Genomic DNA, 26467 nt, shown 5'->3' with positions numbered 1-26467 from the left:
CTGCGTGCCGGATGGGCTGCTTAGCCCAGGCTAGAGGTTTAAGGGCCGAGGGTCTGTGCGCCAGAGAGCGCCATTCAGCCCAATCTGGGGGTTTGAGCTACATGGGTCTGCACACTAGAGGTGCCCGCTCAACCTGAGGTGGAAGTTTGAGCGCAGAGGATCTGCGCACCGGATGGTCCCGCTCTGCCTGAGTCGGAGGTTTGAGCACCGGGGGTCTGCGAGCTGTCCATACCTACCACACCTGCACACCCGCTTCCTCATCCAGCACCGACTGCACCGCTGCTTCCGAGTCCAGCAGCGAAACACCAGCCATCAGCCAAGACCAATAATCATTGGCCACTTTCCAGGCCAACAGCTAAGGAGCTGTTGAGAGCCACCGGAGCCGTTATGTTATCAGTGCCACAGGACCCAGGGCAGGCCGGTTGATCTGTAACACCACTGTCACTGGACCCGGGGCAGGCTGCCTGAGCCGCAATGCTGCTGCCACTGGTCTCATCGCAGGCCGCCTAGACTGTTTTGGTGCCACTGAACCCGTGGGAGGCTGCCTAAACGGTCTTGCCGGATTTGCCACCAACCAAGTTGGCCACAAGAACTTGGCTTGTTGGACTGTGTGCCGCTGCTGCTGGAGGTGCAGCCGGGTTTTTTAATTGTTTGGACTTAGGCTCTGATATTGTTTTGAGTCCTTCGTCATGGAAAACCACCACCCCCCCCCCCCCCCCCAGCAGGCACCTTCAGGCCTGCTGGGGGGGTTCATTCATTATGCAAATGTACTCTTTATAAGATTGGAGAAACCTGCAGTCAGCTGAGACTGAAGAAGTCTCTGGGATGAGTGACGAAACGTTTGTCCCACTGAAAACGCTACGTCCAGATGAACAGAATCAACTTCTGGGATTTCCTTACCTGGATGATTGAGCATGCATCAAGATATTACCCACAATTACTTAGGTACACGGGAACAAAGGGACAGCAAGTCAGTTTTATCATAAATGACACATTTATGACTTACAATAAAAATATTTTTATTGCAACATAAAAAAAAATGTAGGTTTGTCTCTTCATGGAGCAAAACACACTCACATCCTGTAAGAAAACACAGACCACTGAAAACTTTACACATGGGTAAGAAAATATTTAGTTTTCCACATACTGCCTGTTTCAAAATGACACAAATTTATCAATTTACCTTTTTTTTTTTACTGTAACATTAAAAATTGCAGGAGGGGTTGTGTCTTTGTGGAGCAAAACAGACTCACACAATATTGTAAGACAATAGAGCCCATTTAAAACACATTTCATGTGAGTTACAATAGAAGTGGCGCAGCACTGACACTGATAATTACCTCACGATGAATAGCCAAATAAACCAGGGGTCCCCAATCCCAGTCCACGAGGGCCGGTGTCCCTGCAGGGTTTAGAGGTGTCCTTGATCCGTCATAGATGATTTAAAAAATGTTAAATTATCCCCTTCAACATGTCTTGACGTTGTCCAGAGGCCTGGTAATGAAGTAATCATGTGATTCAGGTGTGTTGACCCAGAGTGAGATCTAAAACCTGCAGGGACACCGGCCCTCGTGGACTGGGATTGGGGACTCCTGAAATAAACAGTAACAGGTCTGACAGTTTGACCCAGAAGGTGAACTCTTCTGACAATTTGTTTTTCTTGTGATCAGATGATGGGAGTAATTTTTTCTCTGTATGCTGTTTGTGGACACAGCCAGTGAAGTTTAACTTGCTAAACTTGGAACAAGTTGAATTGTGAAGCCTGATCTCAAGCTTTTTAAGTTTGACGCAGCATCCAGAAGAACTTTTGTTCAAACCCCTGTTTCTCCCACTGTGTTCAAATGAACCCTGTCAGGGTAATGTCTAGGGCTGCCACGATTAGTCGACTAGTCACGATTACGTCGACTATCAAAATCGCCAACGACTAATTTAATAGTCAAGGCGTCGTTTGAAGCTTTGTAAGATCCCAAAAGACGCAGGAATAAGTAGTAGGATTTAAGAGTGTAATAACGGACTGAAACAGAAGATGGCAGCACTGCATGAAGAAGGATGACAGCTGCCATTAAACACCGAAGAAGAAGAAGCTGTGTCCCAGAATTCATTGCACAGCTCAGTTTCCAACAATGGCGGCAGCTAGTCAGTTTTATTCTTATCATTCTTTCTGGGTCACAAAGTAAACGCTTAACATATTTTCAGGCGAGAATGTAGCTGTGTAAACTTCAAATATCTGCTCAGTTTATCAAGACACCACATTTTTTCAAAAGTGCTCCGACGTTTTCGGAGACTTCGATAGCTAGCCGGGGTTACAGGCTCCCTGGAGCCGGTGAGAACACCGGACTCCCGGCAAATGGTTTCCAAACCCACCGCCATCTTTCGCTACTCAGGTTAAACATGATATATAAGTCACTTAGATAACTTAAAAATGTTACTGTTCTGCTTTTTTTTCAGTATTTTATTTGTTCCTGAGTAAATCGGTTTGGCTGAGATTAAAGTTATAGTTTTTACACAGCTGAAAAAACGTCAAGCAGACAGCTGATTATCAGAAATGTGAGATGCTCGAGAATATACTCCGGTGTCCTGTTATATTTTAGATAGCAAGGAGTAGGGATTTGGTATCGTTTAGGTTTTATCCGATACCGGTGCCAAACTGGTACTTTTGAAACGGTGCCGGTGCCTAAACGGTGTTCAAACCGGTGCTTAAAGAATGGAGAACACAAAATTGGTCCAAAAACCTCTCATGTTCAGCTGTTTTTTTGTAAAAAGATAACAATGTTAGTCTTTTCTGCAGCTATGGGGCATATATGGCAACACTCTTGGCTGGAAGCAGTGCTTAATCAATGGAAAAAACAAACTTTCTCCAAAAACCTCATGTTTAACTGTTTTCCAATCTTTCTTTGGTCATTTTAGCCTTTTTGGCCAGGGTGAAGGGAGTATCTGCCATCAAACAAGAAGACAGCCGCAAATAGATATGATGCTGTTTGCTAGTTCACCTTACATGCATTAATGTAATAACGTGTTTAGCCTACTCAACGTAAATTACACACGAACAACATTAAGCTACTCACGCAGAGAAGAACGGCTGCTGCTGCATCATCATTTCTGCTACACTGGCAGGGCTAGGGGCCAGGACTCCCCTCTTCGGGTTTTTGGGGGATGTTGCTAACTCCGGGTCCGATAACAGGCACCACACCCGCAGTAGATGTGCTCGGTGTGAGGTCTCGCAGCAAGCTCTCAAATACGGCGCATTTTTCGGCTTTAAAAAACACCGTTATGCGTCGCCAGGTGTTTCATTGGATTCGAGGTGTTACCTCCTTTGACAGTATCAAAGTATCACCTTAAAGCACTTGTTGCAGGCTGCTGAGTTTGCATATTTTGCTGTGAAGTACAGCCAGACTTTTCACCGCTTTGCCTTGGGCATTTTTAATCTGTAGCTCTGCTCCAAAAGAACGTACGTACCTGGACCCGCCTACTATCCTCGGAAACGTAAAATGATTGGCTAGAATCTAAAGTGTATGACATCTCAGGAAAATAAAAGCACCGAAATAAAGCACCGAAATGTGCGCTTCTTTTCGGTCTGGTTACTACCGTTTATGTCAGAACTGGTGCCGTCATGGCACCGGATACAGGTACCCATCCCTAGCAAGGAGTTTATTAAACTTCACCGAAACAATCTGCACATTTCATTAAAATTTAATAAACTATCACCTTGTCTCTATTCTTAGTTAGCACAGACCTTAAACACTTAAAGCTGTAAGCTCATGATAGTTATATAAGAGCAGATGCATGCTGTACATTTTACGTCCAATGGATGCATGATCTGATTAGTCGACTAATTGCAAAAATAATCGGTGACTAGTCGACTATCAAAATAATCATTTGTGGCAGCCCTAGTAATGTCCCATTGGTCTTCCACTTTTCTCAGAGGAGGACACTTTGTGGGTTTTCTGATGCCTCAATAGATTTGTTTTATGGATGAAAGACTTTCCACAGTGACCACATACAAATGATTTAACTCCAGAGTGGGTGAGCTGATGTGATTTTAAGCTAGTCATGTGAGTAAAAGCCTTTCCACACTGACCACATACAAATTGTTTAGCACCAGAGTGGATCAGCTGATGTGATTTTAAGCCAGTCATGTGAGTAAAAGCCTTTCCACATTGACCACATTTAAATGATGTAACTCCAGAGTGGGTGAGCTGATGTGATTTTAAGCCAGTCATGTGAGTAAAAGCCTTTCCACATTGACCACATTTAAATGATTTAACTCCAGAGTGGGTGAGCTGATGTGATTTTAAGCCAGTCATGTGAGTAAAAGCCTTTCCACATTGACCACATTTAAATGATGTAACTCCAGAGTGGATGAGCTGATGTGCTTTTAACCTTTCGATCTCAATATAAGCCTTTCCACAGTCACCACATACAAATTGTTTAGTACCAGAGTGGATAAGCTGATGTGATTTCAAGGCAGCAATGTGAGTAAAAGACTTTCCACACTGCTCACAGCTGAAGGGTTTATCTCCACTGTGGATGAGCTGATGTCTTTTTAAGTTACCAACGTAAGCAAAAGCCTTTCCACACTGATCACAGGTGAGAGGTTTATCTCCACTGTGGATGAGCTGATGTACTTTTAAATTGCCTATCTGAGTAAAAGACTTTCCACACAGATCACAACTGAATGGTTTATCTCCACTGTGGATAAGCTGATGTGTTTTTAAATTGCCCATCTGAGTAAAAGACTTTCCACACAGATCACACCTGAATGGTTTATCTCCACTGTGGATGAGCTGATGTGTTTTTAATCTACCAATCTCAGTAAAAGCCTTTCCACACTGATCACAGGTGAAAGGTTTAACTTCACTGTGGACGCCCTGATGTCTCTCTAAGTGATCTCTATCCTGAAAAGACTTTCCACACTGATCACATCTGAATGGTTTCACACCGGTGTGGATCAGCTGATGTGTTTTTAAGCCACCAATCCGAGTAAAGGTCTTTCCACACTGATCACAGCTGAATGGTTTCACACCGGTGTGGATCAGCTGATGTCTTTTTAAGTTGCTACTGTGAGTAAAAGACATCCCACACAGATCACAGTTGAAAGCTTTAAATTTCGTGTGGACGAGCTGATGTGATTTTAAGTTGCATCTCTGAGTAAAGGTCTTTCCACACTGGTCACAGCTCAAGCTTCTCTCCTCCCCGTTGGCGCGCTTGCGTCTTCTGGGCTGCTTCATAGCAGGAAAAGTCTTTTCCACAGGGATCGCCGCTGGCTCATCTTTACTTGCTGGTGCTGGATGTTTTTGGTTGATGTCATCCATGTGCTGAGGTTTGGGCCTGCTTTCACTTCTTTCTCCTGTAATGACAAAGAACCCAAACAGTGACATCAGGTCTATACCTTCAGCTCATCCACAAGTGCCCCCTCTTACCTCACAAAGATAAACAGTTTCACCATCTGCCAAACGTCTCAGGTGCCTGGGGACGCTATGCTGTGGTAAACATTTGAAGTGAGCTCATTTTGGGGATAAAAGTAGTAAAAGTTCAACTTGTGAATAAAAAGTTTTTTAGTTTTTACTTTGTTCAAATTTGAAGAACATCACACTTACAATGTGCAGTTCAGGTTGTATGTGTGAGAGCTGTACAACCAAATCCACACTGGCTCAGATTTGCCTCTGATTAACCACGAGGGTGTCACAGTTATCAAAGTCTGCAGACACTGTCAGCTGCAATCAACACCTTTTATTATAATGCACAGGTGAGTTATAATGCATCTCCACTAGAAGATGGTCCCCTGTTATCTACTTTTTCACAGGCAAGCGTGGGTGAGAGTCTACAGCTTTCCACCCCCCAAGGACACGTAGTCTAATGCCTTTATTTTTCATGGCCATGTCCACTTAATACTACACTATATGGTTATATGGCATTTTAGTTCATATACAGCATAGAATTGAGGCACTTCAAATATTTTCATCTCAACACCTCCTCCCTGGAGATAAGGAGGAGTCTCACTATCTGCCTAATGTCTCATGGTGCCTGGGAGTGTCAGTCCAACTCACTCACAATACCCATCTGTGTGTGGAATAACATATTTGATGTTTTCCTATATGTAGAACAAAGTCGCACAAAATGTACTATAGATATTACTAAAGTGATATTGTCAAAACATATGATCAACACATAAAATAAAGAAATGTCCATCACAAGAGTTAGCAGCTTACACAAGAACAGAAAGAATATGAAAGAGAAGTGGAAAAGGAAAACAGAGGATTATTAACGAGGTCATGATCACTCCACAGACATCACCTTCATATGAAGGGAAACAGAGAGTGTAACTCAAATGATAAAACATTAATGTACTGAGGCAGACAAACAGAGAGGCTAAACAGAAGGCAGAAATCAAACCAAAGTGAGCTAAGAGAGAGAGACCCTGTAGAAAATGATGAAGTTAAGCAACCAGTGTAGTTATAACTGACTTACTCTGGATCTCCTCTCAGACTCAGGAGGGGGCGAGCGGGCCGGCTTTGTAGTTGGAGTCGGACCAGCAGAGACAATTGCTCTTTTAGCCTCGCTCACATGTTCTGTAAAGATTAAATTACTTAAATCATCACGTGGTTTACAAAAACACATTGTTAATCTCAGCAAATAAGTGCGCATCCAGAAATAACTGTTTTATCTCGTTTGACATGGAAACTTAAAATTACAAAGACACACTGAACGCACCTTCCTACCAGCTGTAACCTAACAGGAGAACGTACGTTCGTCTTCGCAGCTGCAACACATACCTCACAAAAAGCCGTTCATCAATTAGATTTAACACGACGCTTCTCCACAATACTTTGATGCGGGTTCTTCAAAAAGTGCCCATTTTTAAAACGGCGGAAAGACACAGCAAAGAGCACAGTACGCACACTCCTCCTTCCTCTTCGTCTGCTGCCCTGCTTCTTCTTCTTCTTCTTCTTCTTCAGTTTTATTGGCGGTTTGCAAACAATAAAATGGTGCGTTACCGCCACCAACTGTTATGGAGTGTCGACCCTCAAGCCCTACCCAAATGTTTACTCTTTTAAGCTACTGATGTGAGCAAAAGACTGTCCACACTGATCACAGCTGAATGGTTTCACACTGGTGTGGATCAGCTGATGTGATTTCAAGCTACCAATCTGTGGCTGCGCTGATGTCTTTTTAACCTATCAATCCGAGTAAAAGACTTTCCACACTGATCACAGTTGAAAGCTTTAAATCCAGTGTGGGCGAGCTGATGTCTCTTTAAATGACCTTTCAGAGTAAAGGTCTTTCCACACTGGTCACAGCTCAAGCTTCTCTCCTCCCCGTTGGCGCGCTTGCGTCTTCTGGGCTGCTTCATAGCAGGAAAAGTCTTTTCCACAGGGATCGCCGCTGGCTCATCTTTACTTGCTGGTGCTGGATGTTTTTGGTTGATGTCATCCATGTGCTCAGGTTTGGGCCTGCTTTCACTTCTTTCTCCTGTAATGACAAAGAACCCAAACAGTGACATCAGGTCTATATCTTCAGCTCATCCACAAGTGCCCCCTCTTACCTCACAAAGCTGGTCCATGAAAATATTGTCAGGCATAAACCGGTCCGTGGTGCAAAAAAGGTTGGGGACCGCTGGTCTACAGCTTTCTACCCCCCAAGGACACGTAGTCTAATGTCTTTATTTTTCAGGGCCATGTCCACTTAATACTACACTATTCGGTTATATGGCATTTTAGTTCATATACAGCATAGAATTGAGGCACTTCAAATATTTTCATCTCAACACCTCCTCCCTGGAGATAAGGAGTCTCACTATCTGCCTAATGTCTCATGGTGCCTGGGAGTGTCAGTCCAACTCACTCACAATACCCATCTGTGTGTGGAATAACCTGTGAAATACATATTTGATGTTTTCCTATGTGTAAAACAAAGCCACACAAAATGTACTATAGATATTACTAAAGTCATATTGTCAAAACATATGATCAACACATAAAATAAAGAAATGTCCATCACAAGAGTTAGCAGCTTACACAAGAAAAGACGTCAGAAAGAATATGAAAGAAGAGAAGTGGAAAAAGAAAACGGAGCATTTTTAATGAGGTCATGCTGAGCCTCTTGTCGCGATTGTTTTATGTTGGGCTGAGAACAAACAACCAATACTCAGATCAGGTCCAGTACACAACAATTATGTATTAAGCACATATGTGGGAGACGTGCACGATACCACCCTCAGTGTAATCCGGGAGATCTTAAAGAGGAAGCACAAGCACTTCTTTATTTAAAGGGTTGTACACGCCCCCTTGAACTTTCCCACATTTTGTCACATTACAGCCACAAACATGAATCCATTTTATTTTTATTCCACGTGAAAGACGAACATAAGGTGGTGTACACGTAAGAAGTGTAATGAAAATCAAACATGATTTCACACATTTTTTTACAAATAAATAACTGAAAAGTGGGGAGTGCGTAATTATTCAGCCCCCTGAGTCAATACGTTGTAATGATAATAATGGATTGCATTTATATAGCGCTTTTCAAGGCACCCGAAGCGCTTTACAATTCCACTATTCATTCACTTTCACATTCACACACTGGTGGAGGCAAGCAGGTTGCAGCCACAGCTGCCCTGGGGCAGACTGACAGAAGCGAGGCTGCTATACCGCGCCATCGGCCCCTCTGGCCGGTAGGGTAAAGTGTCTTGCCCAAGGACACGACGACCAGGACAGAGAGATCGAACCGGTGACCTTCTGGTTACAGATGCGCTTCCCAACCGCTGAGCCATGGTCACCCCACCTTTGTAGAACCACCTTTTTCTGCAATTACAGCTGCCAGTCTTTTAGGGTATGTCTCTACCAGCTTTGCACATCTAGAGACTGAAATTTTTCCCCATTCTTCTTTGCAAAACAGCTCCAGCTCAGTCAGATTACATAAGATTTGTGAACAGCAGTTTTCAGATCTTGCCACAGATTCTCGATTCGATTTAGACACCAGACAGGTCAGAGATAAAATTATTGAAAATTTAAAGCAGGCTTAGGCTACAAAAAGATTTCCCAGGCCTTGAACATCCCACGGAGCACTGTTGAAGCGAACAGTGGGGCTGAATAAATACGGACGTCCCACTTTTCAGTTATTTATTTACAAGCAAAACACTGAGTATAAGCCATCTAATTTATCTTGTAATTTAGCAAGGTTCAATTTATCCTCTTCAATTAGTGTCAATTTGAGAGATTGATTTTTCTTCCTCTAATCTTTTCGATTTCACATTAAGGCTGCCAACCTTCCTTAAATATTTGTCAATTTCAAATTTTAATAATTCCCAGTTATTTGCAAACTTTAATTTTTCTCGAGCTCTAGATCAATAGTTTGAGATCAGTTCTTTAAGATCCTTTTTCACATCATCTTTCTCTAAAAAAGAGCTGTTGAGTTTCCAATATGTAGATTTAACAACAGAAGATTTAGGGGAAGTTAAATTAATTTTAATACGGCTTTATGATCTGTTGCTGGCGAAGGCCACCTACATCTATGCTATCGCTATCAAAACTTTCCAAAACTAACCAAAAGGTTGCACTAAGTAAACGTTTTGGAATGAGGATATTTGAATCTCCAAATGTCTATGAGTTTAAGGCGTACTATAACAGCTTTCAATGTAGTAGTAATTCTTTTTTTTTAACACTTGTAGTTTTCCAATTATCATACATAGCATTCCTATTATTTTACAGAAAACCACAAAACAACAATCCCACAGATCATAAAGACAGATAATACCAAGACGGGAAAAGGGAAACAAAAAACAAAACAAACAAACAAACAAACAAAAAAACAAACAAAAAGCACAGCAACAACAGCAAAAAAAAAAAGAAAGGGGGGGGGGGGGGGTGCACCTCTCTATTGTTTTTACAGGACTGTTCTAGGGCAAACAAAAACACTGAAGATTCCAGTTCCAGACCGGATAAATTGTTGACGTATGTTAACAGAGGGTTCCACGTTGTGTGGAATTTGCCGATGGATCCGTTCAGAGTACATCTGATTTTTTCCAGTTTGACATTTTGCATAACATCCGTTATCCAGCGGTGGTGTGATGGAGCAGTAGTAGACTTCCATTTAAATAAAATCAGGCGTCTCGCTAATAATGACAAAAACGCAATGACCCTCTGTAAATGGGCAGGGGGAACAGAAGTCACAATACCAGAGAAACAACCAAAAATTGTCACCAAGGGGGAGGCGAGATGTTATAGGCATAGGCTTTAGAGATGACTTCAAAAAATGATGACCAGAAAGGAGCAATTTTCGGACAGGACCAAAACATATGAAGGGAAGTAGCTGGAGTCTGTTTGCATCTATCACACGATGGGTCTATGTCTATGTTCGGAAATATTTTTGCTAGTTTAACTTTTGAAAAATGTAACCTGTGTAACACTTTGAATTGTATTAGGGAGTGTCTTGAACATATAGAAGACGAATGGACCCTGGTAAGAGCCATATCTCACTCTTTGTCAGACAGCTGGGCACTGTCGTGGAAAATTTAACAATAACCTGCAACACACCCAGCGAGCTTGATTTGAAGTGGGTTTAATAAACACATTGCGATGTGGAGAGAGCATCCCAGTGAAACACCGGGACCATCTCCGGATTGTGGCCACCGCCCACACAGACAATGAACATTCCACAACCTCACATGTTGGCCCCTCTCACAGGGGGCTATACCTCCTCCCTCACAGAGAGAATTATGACCTTGTTTTCTGCTTGGCTGTCACCTAAGAATTTACATCCCTGATAAGCAGAAGGAGTCTCACTATCTGTTTAATGTCTCCCATTACAATGGCCTCACTGTGTTAACTTTCCACATGCATGTAAACTAGTGACAGGAGTGCTCTTACTATAGTAAAGTGAGAAAGTGATATTACTATAACTAATGTGATATGATTAAATGTGTGATAAATACATGAGAAAAGAAATCTGCCACCACAACACCCAAATCATTCTCCCACTGTTCTCGAATGTATGAAATAGACAGGTTATATGTCTTAGTTACATCAAGCGGCTCTCTCATAAGAACCCGTTGTTAAGATAAGGAAGTTTTTAGGTGTGTGATATATTTCCCACTTTATCATTAAATCTCCCAATTTATTAACTGTTTCTGTAAAAGACCCTCTTCCCCAGTGTTATTAGGGATTGAGGCACACATGCCTCACCAAACATCACACACTCCTTTGTGCCATTTGCTTTGCCCTGTCCAGATGTTTGCCATCAGGGACAGTGAATGTCCGAACCTGTAGGCAAATGAATAGCACAAACATATACTAACACTGATGTTAGTGCTTCTCGAGTTTTAAAGTAAAACCCAAAAGTAGCCATGAGTTTCCACACAGCCAACACTTCTGAGCTACATTTTGCAACAGAATTATAGATCTTTCCTCTCTGTCTATGCAGCGTACTGTACTCTTTACTATTGTAGGGCCATCAGCCCGTTTAAAAGGTGTGAACCCTCTCCAAGGCATTTACAATTATCTTTACTGTGCCCACATCAGTGATTGGGGAAACCAAAACAACCACAACTCTGGAAGAACGACTTCCTTCTTTAGTGCTTCCAGCATGTTTGAGGCCGATCAAAATCCCTCAATGAAATGGGATAAACCAAAAATCCAATCTTTACGGTGTCAAATGTGTAAAAATTGAGTACACATGTCAAAAGAACTCACGACTGTTACTATTGTTAAAATCTCCCAATTCTTTCGATCTTTGGGCTGAAGGACGGACAATACTCGGTGTACAAATGCTCAATCAACAATCTTTTATTACATACAATTGAACACTTTACGAGCATAAACCATCCGGATGGGGAGACATGCATGAAGAGGGTCACAGCAAATCTCAAACTGGTGGAGGGTTACTCAAACTCTTATAGCCTCTAGTGGCCCCCACCTAGTCATAAAAACCTAAACATTCACATTCTTTCTAACTCCTAGCGAGCCTGACTTATGGCCTTGGCTCCCTGTTTTGTCTGCCTTCAACAACGGTGGGGGTGTAGTCTCCCGTGGAATGTGCTCTCTGTCTCCTCCACTATCAGAAAAAGCAAGGACCTGACTCTCTGAAAACCGTGTTTCTTATAACTCAGCAGTATAATGCATCATAAACAATATCATTCATTCACACTGAATCAGCAGTCTAACGTAATACAAATCAGTTTAATAACTGTAATAGTTTTCACCTAATTCAGGAGAATACTACAAACTAAAACTACATAATGATTTCACAATCTTTAATCAGGGGTATAACATGGCATAAGATCATATTATAATCCCACACTATGTTTACTCAGACAATGAGGGCCTAATGCACTTACGCATCAGGAACTGACATGCTAGATAATCAGTCTCCCTACCCTACAAAATCTACACAAGTTGCTGTAAAACATGCATGCTATAATTACTCCAATCACTTTTACTCATGCTCAGGACTCTAACAGAGTTTGTGATGTTCGGAGAATCATGTAAATGCATATAATTTATAAAATGGTTATTAACGTCACAACAACAACCTCCGTAACTTGAAAACACACTAAGCTTTCCAGGGAAAGTGATTGGCTGTTTTAAGCAGGTGTGATAAGCATTCATTCGCTGATCCCTCTTGGGTGCCACAGAGTCTCACTCTGCAGTCGCTGAGTTGGAGCTCAGCACGCTCTTGTTGGAGGAGGGGGCTCTTTTCAGCCCTCACCCTCTCGTTCCAACGCAGCTTTATGGTTATTGCTGTGGTTCTGGAATCTTCTCATGATGACTAGTAGGGCCCCAAACCCCATGACCTTTGACCTTAACCACTGCCTGGGCTGTCAGCTCTGTTATGAATGGTCCCTGTTCTTGCTGGGTCTCTGAAGACTTCTGATCAGCACGCAGACTCAGTCAGGAGATTCCACCCTTGGGATGATTTCTTCCAGCAATACTCTGGCTGCTGCACCTGTATCTCTTCACTAGGAGGAAAAACTTCTAACCATTTAGAAAACACGTCAACCATCATCATAATAATAATAATAATGAATTGCATTTATATAGCACTTTTCGAGACCCTCAAAGCGCTTTACAATTCCACTATTCATTCACTCTCACATTCACACACTGGTGGAGGCAGCTACAGTCATGGGCAGACTGACAGAAGCGAGGCTTCAAACCACATTTTCCTTTCAGTTCAGTGAAGTTTACTTATAGATCATCAAAACCTTATCTGAACATGGACTTAACCCCCCTGTAGAGGTTTAATACCTGTACATGAACGGTTAATCCCACAAATCACAGTAAAAAGCCATGGACAAAAACACCATGAAAAAACTCATGGAAAACATAGAAAACATTGTTTAAACCTAGAATCCCTCCGTTTGACACGTGGTCTCTCCCATGAGTCAACTCATCAGAACTAGGAGAATAACAAAAAGGAAAAGGTTAGTTACACAAATTCTCAGACAACATCAGGGCTCCTCCTCCGGAGTAATTTTGCTTCAGCCCTGTTAAAGACTAAAATCAGCATTAATGTCATGTCAAGTGGGTCTAACTCTTGGCTCTGCCTGGAGCCTGCATCCACACCACAATTACCTAGAAACCAAAATTGGTGAGTAAATACAAACTTCACACTTACGAACAACTGTAGGTTATGAGAGTAATAAGGCATCCAACACAGACAAAAGTGTGTCATATGCAGTTTATTTCCCCAAATCATTAAAACACTACTGTTACCATAATTTGCTCAAACCATGGATCATCCCATGTGTTTAATTAAGTTACTGGTTACAGTAGTTTTATCTTAAGTAATGTCACTCACTTGTTTTCACACTTTGAGCTCAACACCTTAAAATGAATAACGATATGATAATGAGTAATCACTGCACAATCTGCTTCATTTCACTCATGTCTGCCTGCGTGACGCCAGAACCCTTAGAGAGGGAAAAAAAACATTAGCCAGTGGTGTTTCCTCGCAGGTCGGGCCTGGATCAACAGATTCCAGAGGTGTTGCTGTAAATCATGTAGTCAACCCTCCTTGTCTGTGAAAGGAGTGATACCGATTTTAACACAGTATGTGTTTCACATTGAATACACATTTTTCTCCTGTAGCATTTAACATTTTCCAACAATACAGTGTGTTACTGTAACCAACAAGCAGCCAGGAAAACACAGTTTTCTCCACACAAAATCAGTAACACAGAAAAGTAGCAGCTTAAGGGTTAAGTCTGTAAGGCCCACACACACTCATGTGAACCTACAGTCTCCCCTCCTCTGGTCTCTGTCATCCTCCTGCTCCTGCAAAAACAAGCAAACAAAAGCACATACATCCACCCTTTTTCACTGTTTGGGTGGGTTAGGCATTAGCAGTGACTAATGCTAAAATAGTTAACGTCTTCACAATTTCAAGTCAGTCACACTTAGTCCACATCATCAGTCCAGCCACAGTCCAATCACATGCATTCATCCAGTCACATGCAATCGTACCAATCATTGCTGATAGTAGAAAACCGCGCATGAATTTAAATATCCACTGACAGCAATATTTCATCATTCCAAAAATAAAAACTATTCTTATTGCTTTTGAAATGGATTGAATCGCTACAATCCTTTTAAAACAGAGGACTTACTATCTAATATGGTCAGCGTCCTATGTAGGTGAATTTTCTCAGAAGCCCATTGTAATCTAGAGAAGCTCACCTTATATTTGCTCTCAATTAAAGTATTTTATAACACTTTTACTCCTGATCTTGCAGGCCTGCTTTTACATCATCAACACACAAAATATCACCCCCAGAGGGATGATACCTGGCAGGTTTTTTCCCCCTAAGTGCACCGTTACAAACAAAACATATTAGGCCTTGTTCAGGACATGTCTAAATATATATAAAAAATAAACCTGTGTTTCTCTTACAAAAAGAAAACAACCCTAACCTATCTGGCAAAATCAGCCTGGTACTAAAACAAACCAACAAACAAACAAACCAAATCTACCAGAAATCACAGGAAAAGTTTTGCTTTCTGGTGACACAACATGCTGTAGGGATTAGAACCTGCCATGCAGTGCTGCAGTCACTGCTTCTGTTCATGTTCCCCACATCATATTTACGCCTTTAGACGAAGAAGAACACCCACTAGAATACCCAAACTGAGTTTCTAGGAACCTGCACCCAATAATTGCAGCAGTAAGGAAGCGAGGCTTTCCCTGTTGGTCCGCTTGAAAATCCTCCCAAATCAAAACAGCTCACCGTTGCAGATCCTTTTCAGTGCCTCTCTTGGTTCTTTTAAAAATTCCTGCATGTGTGAGTCGCTGAAGCACAGTTCGCAGTTCCCCCATGTACTTGAGGAACACGAGACTTTTTCAGATAAATAAAGGCAAATATTGCAAACTACACAAAAGGCAGCCGCTAAAGCGTTTAAGTTTCAAAATAGGACAAACAAAACAGACTAAATTGTCAATTCCACTTAGAAACAAAATATTAATTCTATAAAAAAATCTTAGTTGGTTTTACAGAAGAACAGACAAAATTGACTAACTTTTGTCAATATCAAATAAACTGAGAACTAAAAGGAAATTCTCAATCTCTCCTTGTTGTATAGATTAGCTTTTCAAACAGTTTTAACAGTTACTTTAGTCTGACAAAAGCCGAATGACGAATTAGTGATTCTCTGTGCAACTTAATTTGGATTGGCTGTTCTTTTTTTTTTAAGAGTCCAAGAGAGATGAGGCCTATCGCAATAGTTTAATTTTTCTATTGAGAAAAAGTTATTTCGCAATACATTTCGTTATTGTTCTATCGCCCAGCTCTAATGCTTATCCTACAAAATCAATCTCTCACTCTCCCTCTCTATCTTTCACTCACTCACACAGACACACACCACCACTGTCAACTTTGCTAAATTACTAATGAAAAACACTGACCAGGCAGCTGTGATTGAGCAGCAATGTCCATCCAACTCTTTTCATGGTTGTTGTAGTCGTGATAATTTTGTGAGGCCACATTGAAAAGCCTCGGCTATGGAAGCGTAGAGCTGCCACCCAGGCAAAAGAAAAGTGAAAAGTATATTGTTCTAACAATATACCTTTCACGTTTTTTAACAATATAATATCACATTATTACAATATACAGAATTATCACATTCGTACAATATAAATATTATATAGGCTACATCGCAACTCCAGTCACGCTTCCATCACAGTCTTTCTCATCTTTTCCCAGAGTAACAGCCAAACAGGACGATCTATTGGCTAGCACTGCTTCGCCTTGCATGCGTTCTTATTTTAAACTTAATCTGGAATTCATTGCAAACTGTTTGTGCGGGATATGAATGACAAGATTTTGTTTTTCTACAAGAGTTAGTAAAAAACATCTCCAGTGTGATCAAATCTTCTTGCCAAACATCCGCAGCTTTGCAGTGTATACAGCACTATAATGAAGAGACCCAATTCTTTTGAAAACCATACATCTTTCCACAGGTCTCAACTTCATCAGACATCACCTAGACACAAAGCTGGATGATGCCAGCGCAAACAGCAGCCTAACCGACTAAGATGATAGATCCATGGGGTCAGGAAAGCCAGATGCAGGGCTGGAGCGGTACCTTTCATGTCCATTCACTGGAGGTGTGGATCTATTGCATGGCGTTCCTCACATCAAGAAGCTGTCAATCAAAGGCAATACAGCTCTTCCTGCATCTGGAGCTTGTGAAGGACTTCTCAGTCATGCAGGACTCCTGTTCACTGCTAAACAGTCACAGCCATTTGGAGCAAAAATGAATATAAAGTTTACAGCATATCTTGTCACTGGAAATTGTTTGCACTGTTTATATATTTATATTATTTACTGTAGGTATTGGTGAAAAAAGCTTGTTTGAAAAATGTTGTGAAAATCTGGAAATTAGAATTGTTGTGCTTTATTTTGTTGATGTTTTTACATATATTCCTTTTGAAAATACTAAAATTTGTATATTTATTTATTTTTGTTTGTCTGATAGCATTTATAAAATAAATCGGACATTTCAAACAGTTACTCGCTACTTGAGTAGTCTTTTCACCAAGTACTTTACTCTTACTCGAGTAACTTTTTTGAAGACTACTTTTCACTTTTACTTGAGTAATAATATTTCAAAGTCATGCTACTCTTACTTGAGTACAATTTTTGGATACTCGACCCACCTCTGTAACCGGGGCATGATCAGAAATGACAATTGGATCATATTTACAGTCTGTAATAGCACTCAGTAAGTAGGGGCCAACCAGAAAAAAAATCTATCCTAGAAAATGACTTATGCACATTAGAGTAAAATGAATACTCCCTTCTAGTGGGATACTTAAATCTCCAAGGGTCTACAAGTTTATGTGGCTCTACGAACGACTGAATTGTTTGCACAGATTTAGATGGTCTTGTTAGGATGCCTGGGTCGTTGACCCAGGGTTTTTGAGTTTATTATTTATTATTTCTAGTCTTTGGTTTCTTTGAGTTCTGTCTTATGGTTTATGTCTCTGTCTTCTCTAGTTGCTCTGTCTCCCCTGTCAGCTGTATCCCCTTGTCTAGTTAGCGTCTCTGTGTATCCTTAGTTGCTATATCCCCGTGTCCAGTCAGTGTCTGTGTCTGCCCTGGTCCCACGTCTCTGTTCCCTCTGTTGTAGTGCTTGCATGTGAGTCTGTGTCTTTTGTTCAGTCTGTGTTATGGGTTTCCTGTTTTACTTTGAAAGTCCATGTCTGATGTTACTGTGTCTGGTTTTGCTTCCCCTTGTCTCGTTAGGCCTGATTTGCCCCAGCTGTGCTTCCCTCCTGTTACCCATTCCCTGATTGCTCCCTCTGTGTATTTGAGCCCTGTGTTTGTGTCTGTGTTGCGATCTACCGTTTACCTAGCTGTGTGTTTTGTCAGTCCTCTGGTGTAAGTTTATTTTGATTTTTTCCAGTTATGTTATATTTGAGTTTAACATTAAAGCTGTTTTGAGTTCACATCTGTCTCCGGAGTCTGCACCTTGGGTCCTTTTCCTGCCTGCACACAGCCGTCACATAACAGGTCTTAGTAAAGATTGGGAAGAGCGATCCCAAACAGAATCCATTACCAGGTTGTAATCCCCAGACATAACCAGATGATAACTATCCAGATTGGGAATGGAGCTTAGCATTAGCGCTCAGCCTGAGCTGGAGGTTTAAGGGTCGAGGGTCTGCGAGCCAGAGGGGTCTGCTCAGCCAGAGCTGGAGGTTTGAGCTCCGGGGGTCTGCGTGCCGGATGGGCTGCTTAGCCCAGGCTAGAGGTTTAAGGGCCGAGGGTCTGTGCGCCAGAGAGCGCCATTCAGCCCAATCTGGGGGTTTGAGCTACATGGGTCTGCACACTAGAGGTGCCCGCTCAACCTGAGGTGGAAGTTTGAGCGCAGAGGATCTGCGCACTGGATGGTCCCGCTCTGCCTGAGTCGGAGGTTTGAGCACCGGGGGTCTGCGAGCTGTCCATACCTACCACACCTGCACACCCGCTTCCTCATCCAGCACCGACTGCACCGCTGCTTCCGAGTCCAGCAGCGAAACACCAGCCATCAGCCAAGACCAATAATCATTGGCCACTTTCCAGGCCAACAGCTAAGGAGCTGTTGAGAGCCACCGGAGCCGTTATGTTATCAGTGCCACAGGACCCAGGGCAGGCCGGTTGATCTGTAACACCACTGTCACTGGACCCGGGGCAGGCTGCCTGAGCCGCAATGCTGCCGCCACTGGTCTCATCGCAGGCCGCCTAGACTGTTTTGGTGCCACTGAACCCGTGGGAGGCTGCCTAAACGGTCTTGCCGGATTTGCCACCAACCAAGTTGGCCACAAGAACTTGGCTTGTTGGACTGTGTGCCGCTGCTGCTGGAGGTGCAACCGGGTTTTTTAATTGTTTGGACTAAGGCTCTGATATTGTTTTGAGTCCTTCGTCATGGAAAACCCCCTCATTCATTATGCAAATGTACTCTTTATAAGATTGGAGAAACCTGCAGTCAGCTGAGACTGAAGAAGTCTCTTGGATGAGTGACGAAACGTTTGTCCCACTGAAAACGCTACGTCCAGATGAACAGAATCAACTTCTGGGATTTCCTTACCTGGATGATTGAGCATGCATCAAGATATTACCCACAATTACTTAGGTACACGAGAACAAAGGGACAGCAAGTCAGTTTTATCATAAATGACACATTTATGACTTACAATAAAAATATTTTTATTGCAACATAAAAAAATGTAGGTTTGTCTCTTCATGGAGCAAAACACTCACATCCTGTAAGAAAACACAGACCACTGAAAACTTTACACATGGGTAAGAAAATATTTAATTTTCCACATACTGCCTGTTTCAAAATGACACAAATTTATCAATTTACCTTTTTTTTACTGTAACATTAAAAATTGCAGGAGGGGTTGTGTCTTTGTGGAGCAAAACAGACTCACACAATATTGTAAGACAATAGAGCCCATTTAAAACACATTTCATGTGAGTTACAATAGAAGTGGCGCAGCACTGACACTGATAATTACCTCACGATGAATAGCCAAATAAACCAGGGGTCCCCAATCCCAGTCCACGAGGGCCGGTGTCCCTGCAGGGTTTAGAGGTGTCCTTGATCCGTCATAGATGATTTAAAAATGTTAAATTATCCCCTTCAACATGTCTTGACGTTGTCCAGAGGCCTGGTAATGAAGTAATCATGTGATTCAGGTGTGTTGACCCAGAGTGAGATCTAAAACCTGCAGGGACACCGGCCCTCGTGGACTGGGATTGGGGACTCCTAAAATAAACAGTAACAGGTCTGACAGTTTGACCCAGAAGGTGAACTGTTCTGACATTTTGTTTTTCTTGTGATCAGATGATGGGAGTAATTTTTTCTCTGTATGCTGTTTGTGGACACAGCCAGTGAAGTTTAACTTGCTAAACTTGGAACAAGTTGAATTGTGAAGCCTGATCTCAAGCTTTTTAAGTTTGACGCAGCATCCAGAAGAACTTTTGTTCAAACCCCTGTTTCTCCCACTGTGTTCAAATGAACCCTGTCAGGGTAATGTCTAGGGCTGCCACGATTAGTCGACTAGTCACGATTACGTCGACTATCAAAATCGCCAACGACTAATTTAATAGTCAAGGCGTCGTTTGAAGCTTTGTAAGATCCCAAAAGACGCAGGAATAAGTAGTAGGATTTAATAACGGACTGAAACAGAAGACGGCAGCACTGCATGAAGAAGGATGACAGCTGCCATTAAACACCGAAGAAGAAGAAGCTGTGTCCCAGAATTCATTGCACAGCTCAGTTTCCAACAATGGCGGCAGCTAGTCAGTTTTATTCTTATCATTCTTTCTGGGTCACAAAGTAAACGCTTAACATATTTTCAGGCGAGAATGTAGCTGTGTAAACTTCAAATATCTGCTCAGTTTATCAAGACACCACATTTTTTCAAAAGTGCTCCGACGTTTTCGGAGACTTCGATAGCTAGCCGGGGTTACAGGCTCCCTGGAGCCGGTGAGAACACCGGACTCCCGGCAAATGGTTTCCAAACCCACCGCCATCTTTCACTACTCAGGTTAAACATGATATATAAGTCACTTAGATAACTTAAAAATGTTACTGTTCTGCTTTTTTTCAGTATTTTATTTGTTCCTGAGTAAATCGGTTTGGCTGAGATTAAAGTTATAGTTTTTACACAGCTGAAAAAACGTCAAGCAGACAGCTGATTATCAGAAATGTGAGATGCTCGAGAATATACTCCGGTGTCCTGTTATATTTTAGATAGCAAGGAGTAGGGATTTGGTATCGTTTAGGTTTTATCCGATACCGGTGCCAAACTGGTACTTTTGAAACGGTGCCGGTGCTTAAAGAATGGAGAACACAAAATTGGTCCAAAAACCTCTCATGTTCAGCTGTTTTTTTGTAAAAAGATAACAATGTTAGTCTTTTCTGCAGCTATGGGGCATATATGGCATCACTCTTGGCTGGAAGCAGTGCTTAATCAATGGAAAAAACACAAACTTTCTCCAAAAACCTCTCATGTTTAACTGTTTTCCAATCTTTCTTTGGTCATTTTAGCCTTTTTGGCCAGGGTGAAGGGAGTATCTGCCATCAAACAAGAAGACAGCCGCAAATAGATATGATGCTGTTTGCTAGTTCACCTTACATGCATTAATGTAATAACGTGTTTAGCCTACTCAACGTAAATTACACACGAACAACATTAAGCTACTCACGCAGAGAAGAACGGCTGCTGCTGCATCATCATTTCTGCTACACTGGCAGGGCTAGGGGCCAGGACTCCCCTCTTCGGGTTTTTGGGGGATGTTGCTAACTCCGGGTCCGATAACAGGCACCACACCCGCAGTAGATGTGCTCGGTGTGAGGTCTCGCAGCAAGCTATCAAATACGGCGCATTTTTCGGCTTTAAAAAACACCGTTATGCGTCGCCAGGTGTTTCATCGGATTCGAGGTGTTACCTCCTTTGACAGTATCAAAGTATCACCTTAAAGCACTTGTTGCAGGCTGCTGAGTTTGCATATTTTGCTGTGAAGTACAGCCAGACTTTTCACCGCTTTGCCTTGGGCATTTTTAATCTGTAGCTCTGCTCCAAAAGAACGTACGTACCTGGACCCGCCTACTATCCTCGGAAACGTAAAATGATTGGCTAGAATCTAAAGTGTATGACATCTCAGGAAAATAAAAGCACCGAAATAAAGCACCGAAATGTGCGCTTCTTTTCGGTCTGGTTACTACCGTTTATGTCAGAACTGGTGCCGTCATGGCACCGGATACAGGTACCCATCCCTAGCAAGGAGTTTATTAAACTTCACCGAAACAATCTGCACATTTCATTAAAATTTAATAAACTATCACCTTGTCTCTATTCTTAGTTAGCACAGACCTTAAACACTTAAAGCTGTAATCTCATGATAGTTATATAAGAGCAGATGCATGCTGTACATTTTACGTCCAATGGATGCATGATCTGATTAGTCGACTAATTGCAAAAATAATCGGTGACTAGTCGACTATCAAAATAATCATTTGTGGCAGCCCTAGTAATGTCCCATTGGTCTTCCACTTTTCTCAGAGGAGGACACTTTGTGGGTTTTCTGATGCCTCAATAGATTTGTTTTATGGATGAAAGACTTTCCACAGTGACCACATACAAATGATTTAACTCCAGAGTGGGTGAGCTGATGTGATTTTAAGCCAGTCATGTGAGTAAAAGCCTTTCCACATTGACCACATTTAAATGATGTAACTCCAGAGTGGGTGAGCTGATGTGATTTTAAGCCAGTCATGTGAGTAAAAGCCTTTCCACATTGACCACATTTAAATGATGTAACTCCAGAGTGGGTGAGCTGATGTGATTTTAAGCCAGTCATGTGAGTAAAAGCCTTTCCACACTGACCACATACAAATTGTTTAGCACCAGAGTGGATGAGCTGATGTGCTTTTAACCTTTCGATCTCAATATAAGCCTTTCCACAGTCACCACATACAAATTGTTTAGTACCAGAGTGGATAAGCTGATGTGATTTCAAGGCAGCAATGTGAGTAAAAGACTTTCCACACTGCTCACAGCTGAAGGGTTTATCTCCACTGTGGATGAGCTGATGTCTTTTTAAGTTACTAACGTAAGCAAAAGCCTTTCCACACTGATCACAGGTGAGAGGTTTATCTCCACTGTGGATGAGCTGATGTACTTTTAAATTGCCTATCTGAGTAAAAGACTTTCCACACAGATCACAACTGAATGGTTTCTCTCCACTGTGGATGAGCTGATGTCTTTTTAAGTTACCAACGTAAGCAAAAGCCTTTCCACACTGATCACAGCTGAGAGGTTTATCTCCACTGTGGATAAGCTGATGTGTTTTTAAATTGCCCATCTGAGTAAAAGACTTTCCACACAGATCACACCTGAATGGTTTATCTCCACTGTGGATGAGCTGATGTGTTTTTAATCTACCAATCCGAGTAAAGGTCTTTCCACACTGATCACAGCTGAATGGTTTCACACCGGTGTGGATCAGCTGATGTCTTTTTAAGTTGCTACTGTGAGTAAAAGACATCCCACACAGATCACAGTTGAAAGCTTTAAATTTCGTGTGGACGAGCTGATGTGATTTTAAGTTGCATCTCTGAGTAAAGGTCTTTCCACACTGATCACAGCTGAATGGTTTCACACCGGTGTGGATCAGCTGATGTGATTTGAAGTGAAAAATCTGAGTAAAGGTCTTTCCACACTGATCACAGCTGAATGGTTTCACACCGGTGTGGATCAGCTGATGTCTTTTTAAGTTGCTACTGTGAGTAAAAGACATCCCACACAGATCACAGTTGAAAGCTTTAAATTTCGTGTGGACGAGCTGATGTGATTTTAAGTTGCATCTCTGAGTAAAGGTCTTTCCACACTGATCACAGCTGAATGGTTTCACACCGGTGTGGATCAGCTGATGTGATTTCAAGTGACCAATCTGAGTAAAAGACTTTCCACACAGATCACAGCTGAAAGCTTTAAATTTCGTGTGGACGAGCTGATGTGTTTTTAAGCTCCATCTATGAGTAAAGGTCTTTCCACACTGATCACAGCTGAATGGTTTCACACCGGTGTGGATCAGCTGATGTGATTTCAAGTGACCAATCTGAGTAAAAGACTTTCCACACAGATCACAGCTCAAGCTTCTGTCCTCCCCGTTGGCGCGCTTGCGTCTTCTGGGCTGCTTCATAGCAGGAAAAGTCTTTTCCACAGGGATCGCCGCTGGCTCATCTTTACTTGCTGGTGCTGGATGTTTTTGGTTGATGTCATCCATGTGCTGAGGTTTCGGCCTGCTTTCACTTCTTTCTCCTGTAATGACAAAGAACCCAAACAGTGACATCAGGTCTATACCTTCAGCTCATCCACAAGTGCCCCCTCTTACCTCACAAAGATAAACAGTTTCACCATCTGCCAAACGTCTCAGGTGCCTGGGGACGCTATGCTGTGGTAAACATTTGAAGTGAGCTTATTTTGGGGATAAAAGTAGTAAAAGTTCAACTTGTGAATAAAAAGTTTTTTAGTTTTTACTTTGTTCAAATTTGAAGAACATCACACTTACAATGTGCAGTTCAGGTTGTATGTGTGAGAGCTGTACAACCAAATCCACACTGACTCAGATTTCCCTCTGATTAACCACGAGGGTGTCACAGTTATCAAAGTCTGCAGACACTGTCAGCTGCAATCAACACCTTTTATTCTAATGCACAGGTGAGTTATAATGCATCTCCACTAGAAGATGGTCCCCTGTTATCTACTTTTTCACAGGCAAGCGTGGGCGAGAGTCTACAGCTTTCTACCCCCCAAGGACACGTAGTCTAATGCCTTTATTTTTCATGGCCATGTCCACTTAATACTACACTATATGGTTATATGGCATTTTAGTTAATATACAGCATAGAATTGAGGCACATCAAATATTTTCATCTCAACACCTCCTCCCTGGAGATAAGGAGTCTCACTATCTGCCTAATGTCTCATGGTGCCTGGGAGTGTCAGTCCAACTCACTCACAATACCCATCTGTGTGTGGAATAACCTGTGAAATACTTATTTGATGTTTTCCTATATGTAGAACCAAGTCACACAAAATGTACTATAGATATTACTAAAGTCATATTGTCAAAACATATGATCAACACATAAAATAAAGAAATGTCCATCACAAGAGTTAGCAGCTTACACAAGAAAAGACGTCAGAAAGAATATGAAAGAAGAAACGTGGAAAAGGAAAACAGCATTTTTAACGAAGTCATGATCACTCCACAGACATCACCTTCATATGAAGGGAAACAAAGAGTGTAACTCAAATGATAAAACATTAAGGTACTGAGGCAGACAAACAGAGGCTAAACAGAAGGCAGAAATCAAACCAAAATGAGCTAAGAGAGAGAGACTCTGTAGAAAATGATAAAGTTAAGTGTATAAAGTTAAGTTATAACTGACTTACTCTGGATCTCCTCTCAGACTCAGGAGGGGGCGAGCGGGCCGGCTTTGTAGTTGGAGTCGGACCAGCAGAGACAATGGGCTCACTGACCTCAACTCCCCAAGTCAGTCACCACGAGGACAAGTTCTTTGTTTAGAGATGATTTAATCCAAGCTCACCAACAACATCACTCAGCTGTCCTCGTCAGAACTGATAAAATAAAAGCAGTTACATTTAGAAACGTCAGTTTACTAAACATAAAAATATTGCTCTATTAGCCTCGCTCACATGTTCTGTAAAGATTAAATGACTTAAATCATCACGTGGTTTACAAAAACACATTGTTAATCTCAGCAAATAAGTGCGCATCCAGAAATAACTGTTTTATCTCGTTTGACATGGAAACTTAAAATTACAAAGACACACTGAACGCACCTTCCTACCAGCTGTAACCTAGCAGGAGAACGTACGTTCGTCTTCGCAGCTGCAATACATACTGTAACGTCGGGTTGTGTTGCGTGGTTGAGAGGAGGCGGCAAAACACCTAGCAGGCTAGTCGGAAGAACACACACCCACGCTGGTATCGGTAATCCACGGTGGTTCTTTAATACGCCTTCTTCAACAACCATATAAAAGCCCGGTTGAACGGCTGCGGCTCAACAACATAACGCCCAGCGTTCATACAACCCAAGCGTTGCAAATAAAACAACAACAAAAAAGGTCTGGAGAAGAAAACATAAATCCGTCCTTCGTTAAGCACAAGCGTGAAGGCACGTGACCTCATAATCCCGGAGCGAGAGAGCAGTGGCACAAACTGATGACACCATCAACCCTCGATTTGGGCGTCTTAAAGACTGCGGTCAAGTGAGCCCTCACTTAGGAAGTCACAGTCAAGCTAGCCGCTCCGCCAGCCGCACCGAAAATGTGGTTGCACTACTCTTACGTATATTACGGTATGGGTGAAGACTGGCTTAGAAACGCAGTGTTTTGTGTCCTGATACTATTTTACTTCACAATCCACTACCAGTTTTGGTTTATCTCCACTTTCCCCCCTGTGATCCACAGCCCAAATTACTGTATGATTCAGAGAAAATTAACAATAAAATTTACCCAATTTACTCAACTGTATTTTTAATGTCCTCATCTTTGACCTCAGATTACAGGAAAACTATAAGAGGTGACGCAGATATTTCACTGGATTATGACTCTGGGTGACCCCCACTCTGCACCCTGTGATCCACAGCCAAAATTACTGTACGGATTTTGAGAAAATTCATAGTAAAATCTTCCCATTTTGCTTTACTGTACTCTACATATTGACATCTTTGAGCTCAGATTACAGGAAAACTGTAAGAGGTGACGCAGATATTTCACTGGATTCTGACTCTGGGTGACCCCCACTCTGCATGCTGTGATCCACAGCCAAAATTACTGTACGGTTTTTGAGAAAATTGATAGTAAACTTTGCACAATTTACTGTACTATACTCTATATATTGACATCTTTGAGCTCAGATTACAGGAAAACTGTAAGAGGTGACACAGATATT

At 42.0% G+C, this 26467-nt stretch overlaps 1 protein-coding gene across 9 annotated transcripts; it reads right to left on the bottom strand.

Moving 5' to 3' along the window:
- Positions 1 to 994: 994 nt before the first annotated feature.
- On the bottom strand, positions 995 to 26079 carry LOC113029466 (uncharacterized). Of its 9 annotated transcripts, XM_080306701.1 has the most exons (6): positions 25354 to 26041; positions 24943 to 25128; positions 6774 to 7470; positions 6469 to 6569; positions 5421 to 5480; positions 995 to 5347 (listed from the first exon to the last, which is right to left on the bottom strand). In XM_080306701.1, the coding sequence occupies exon 6, from the start codon at positions 5310 to 5312 to the stop codon at positions 3888 to 3890; it is 1425 nt and encodes a 474-aa protein (XP_080162827.1). In that variant the 5' UTR covers positions 5313 to 5347; positions 5421 to 5480; positions 6469 to 6569; positions 6774 to 7470; positions 24943 to 25128; positions 25354 to 26041; the 3' UTR covers positions 995 to 3887. The 9 variants fall into 9 exon arrangements, with proteins under 9 accessions (XP_080162827.1, XP_080162828.1, XP_080162826.1 ...); XM_080306702.1 differs by lacking the exon at positions 5421 to 5480 and having other exon boundaries at positions 6712 to 7470; XM_080306700.1 differs by lacking the exon at positions 5421 to 5480.
- Between the last annotated feature and the right edge of the window lie 388 nt (positions 26080 to 26467).

This window comes from Astatotilapia calliptera, chromosome 9 (assembly GCF_964374335.1).
Source record: "Astatotilapia calliptera chromosome 9, fAstCal68.1, whole genome shotgun sequence".
In the NCBI taxonomy this organism is placed as follows: domain Eukaryota; kingdom Metazoa; phylum Chordata; class Actinopteri; order Cichliformes; family Cichlidae; genus Astatotilapia; species Astatotilapia calliptera.
The sequence above is the reverse complement of the archived record's forward strand: the minus strand, read 5'-3'. Positions and strand labels throughout refer to the sequence as shown.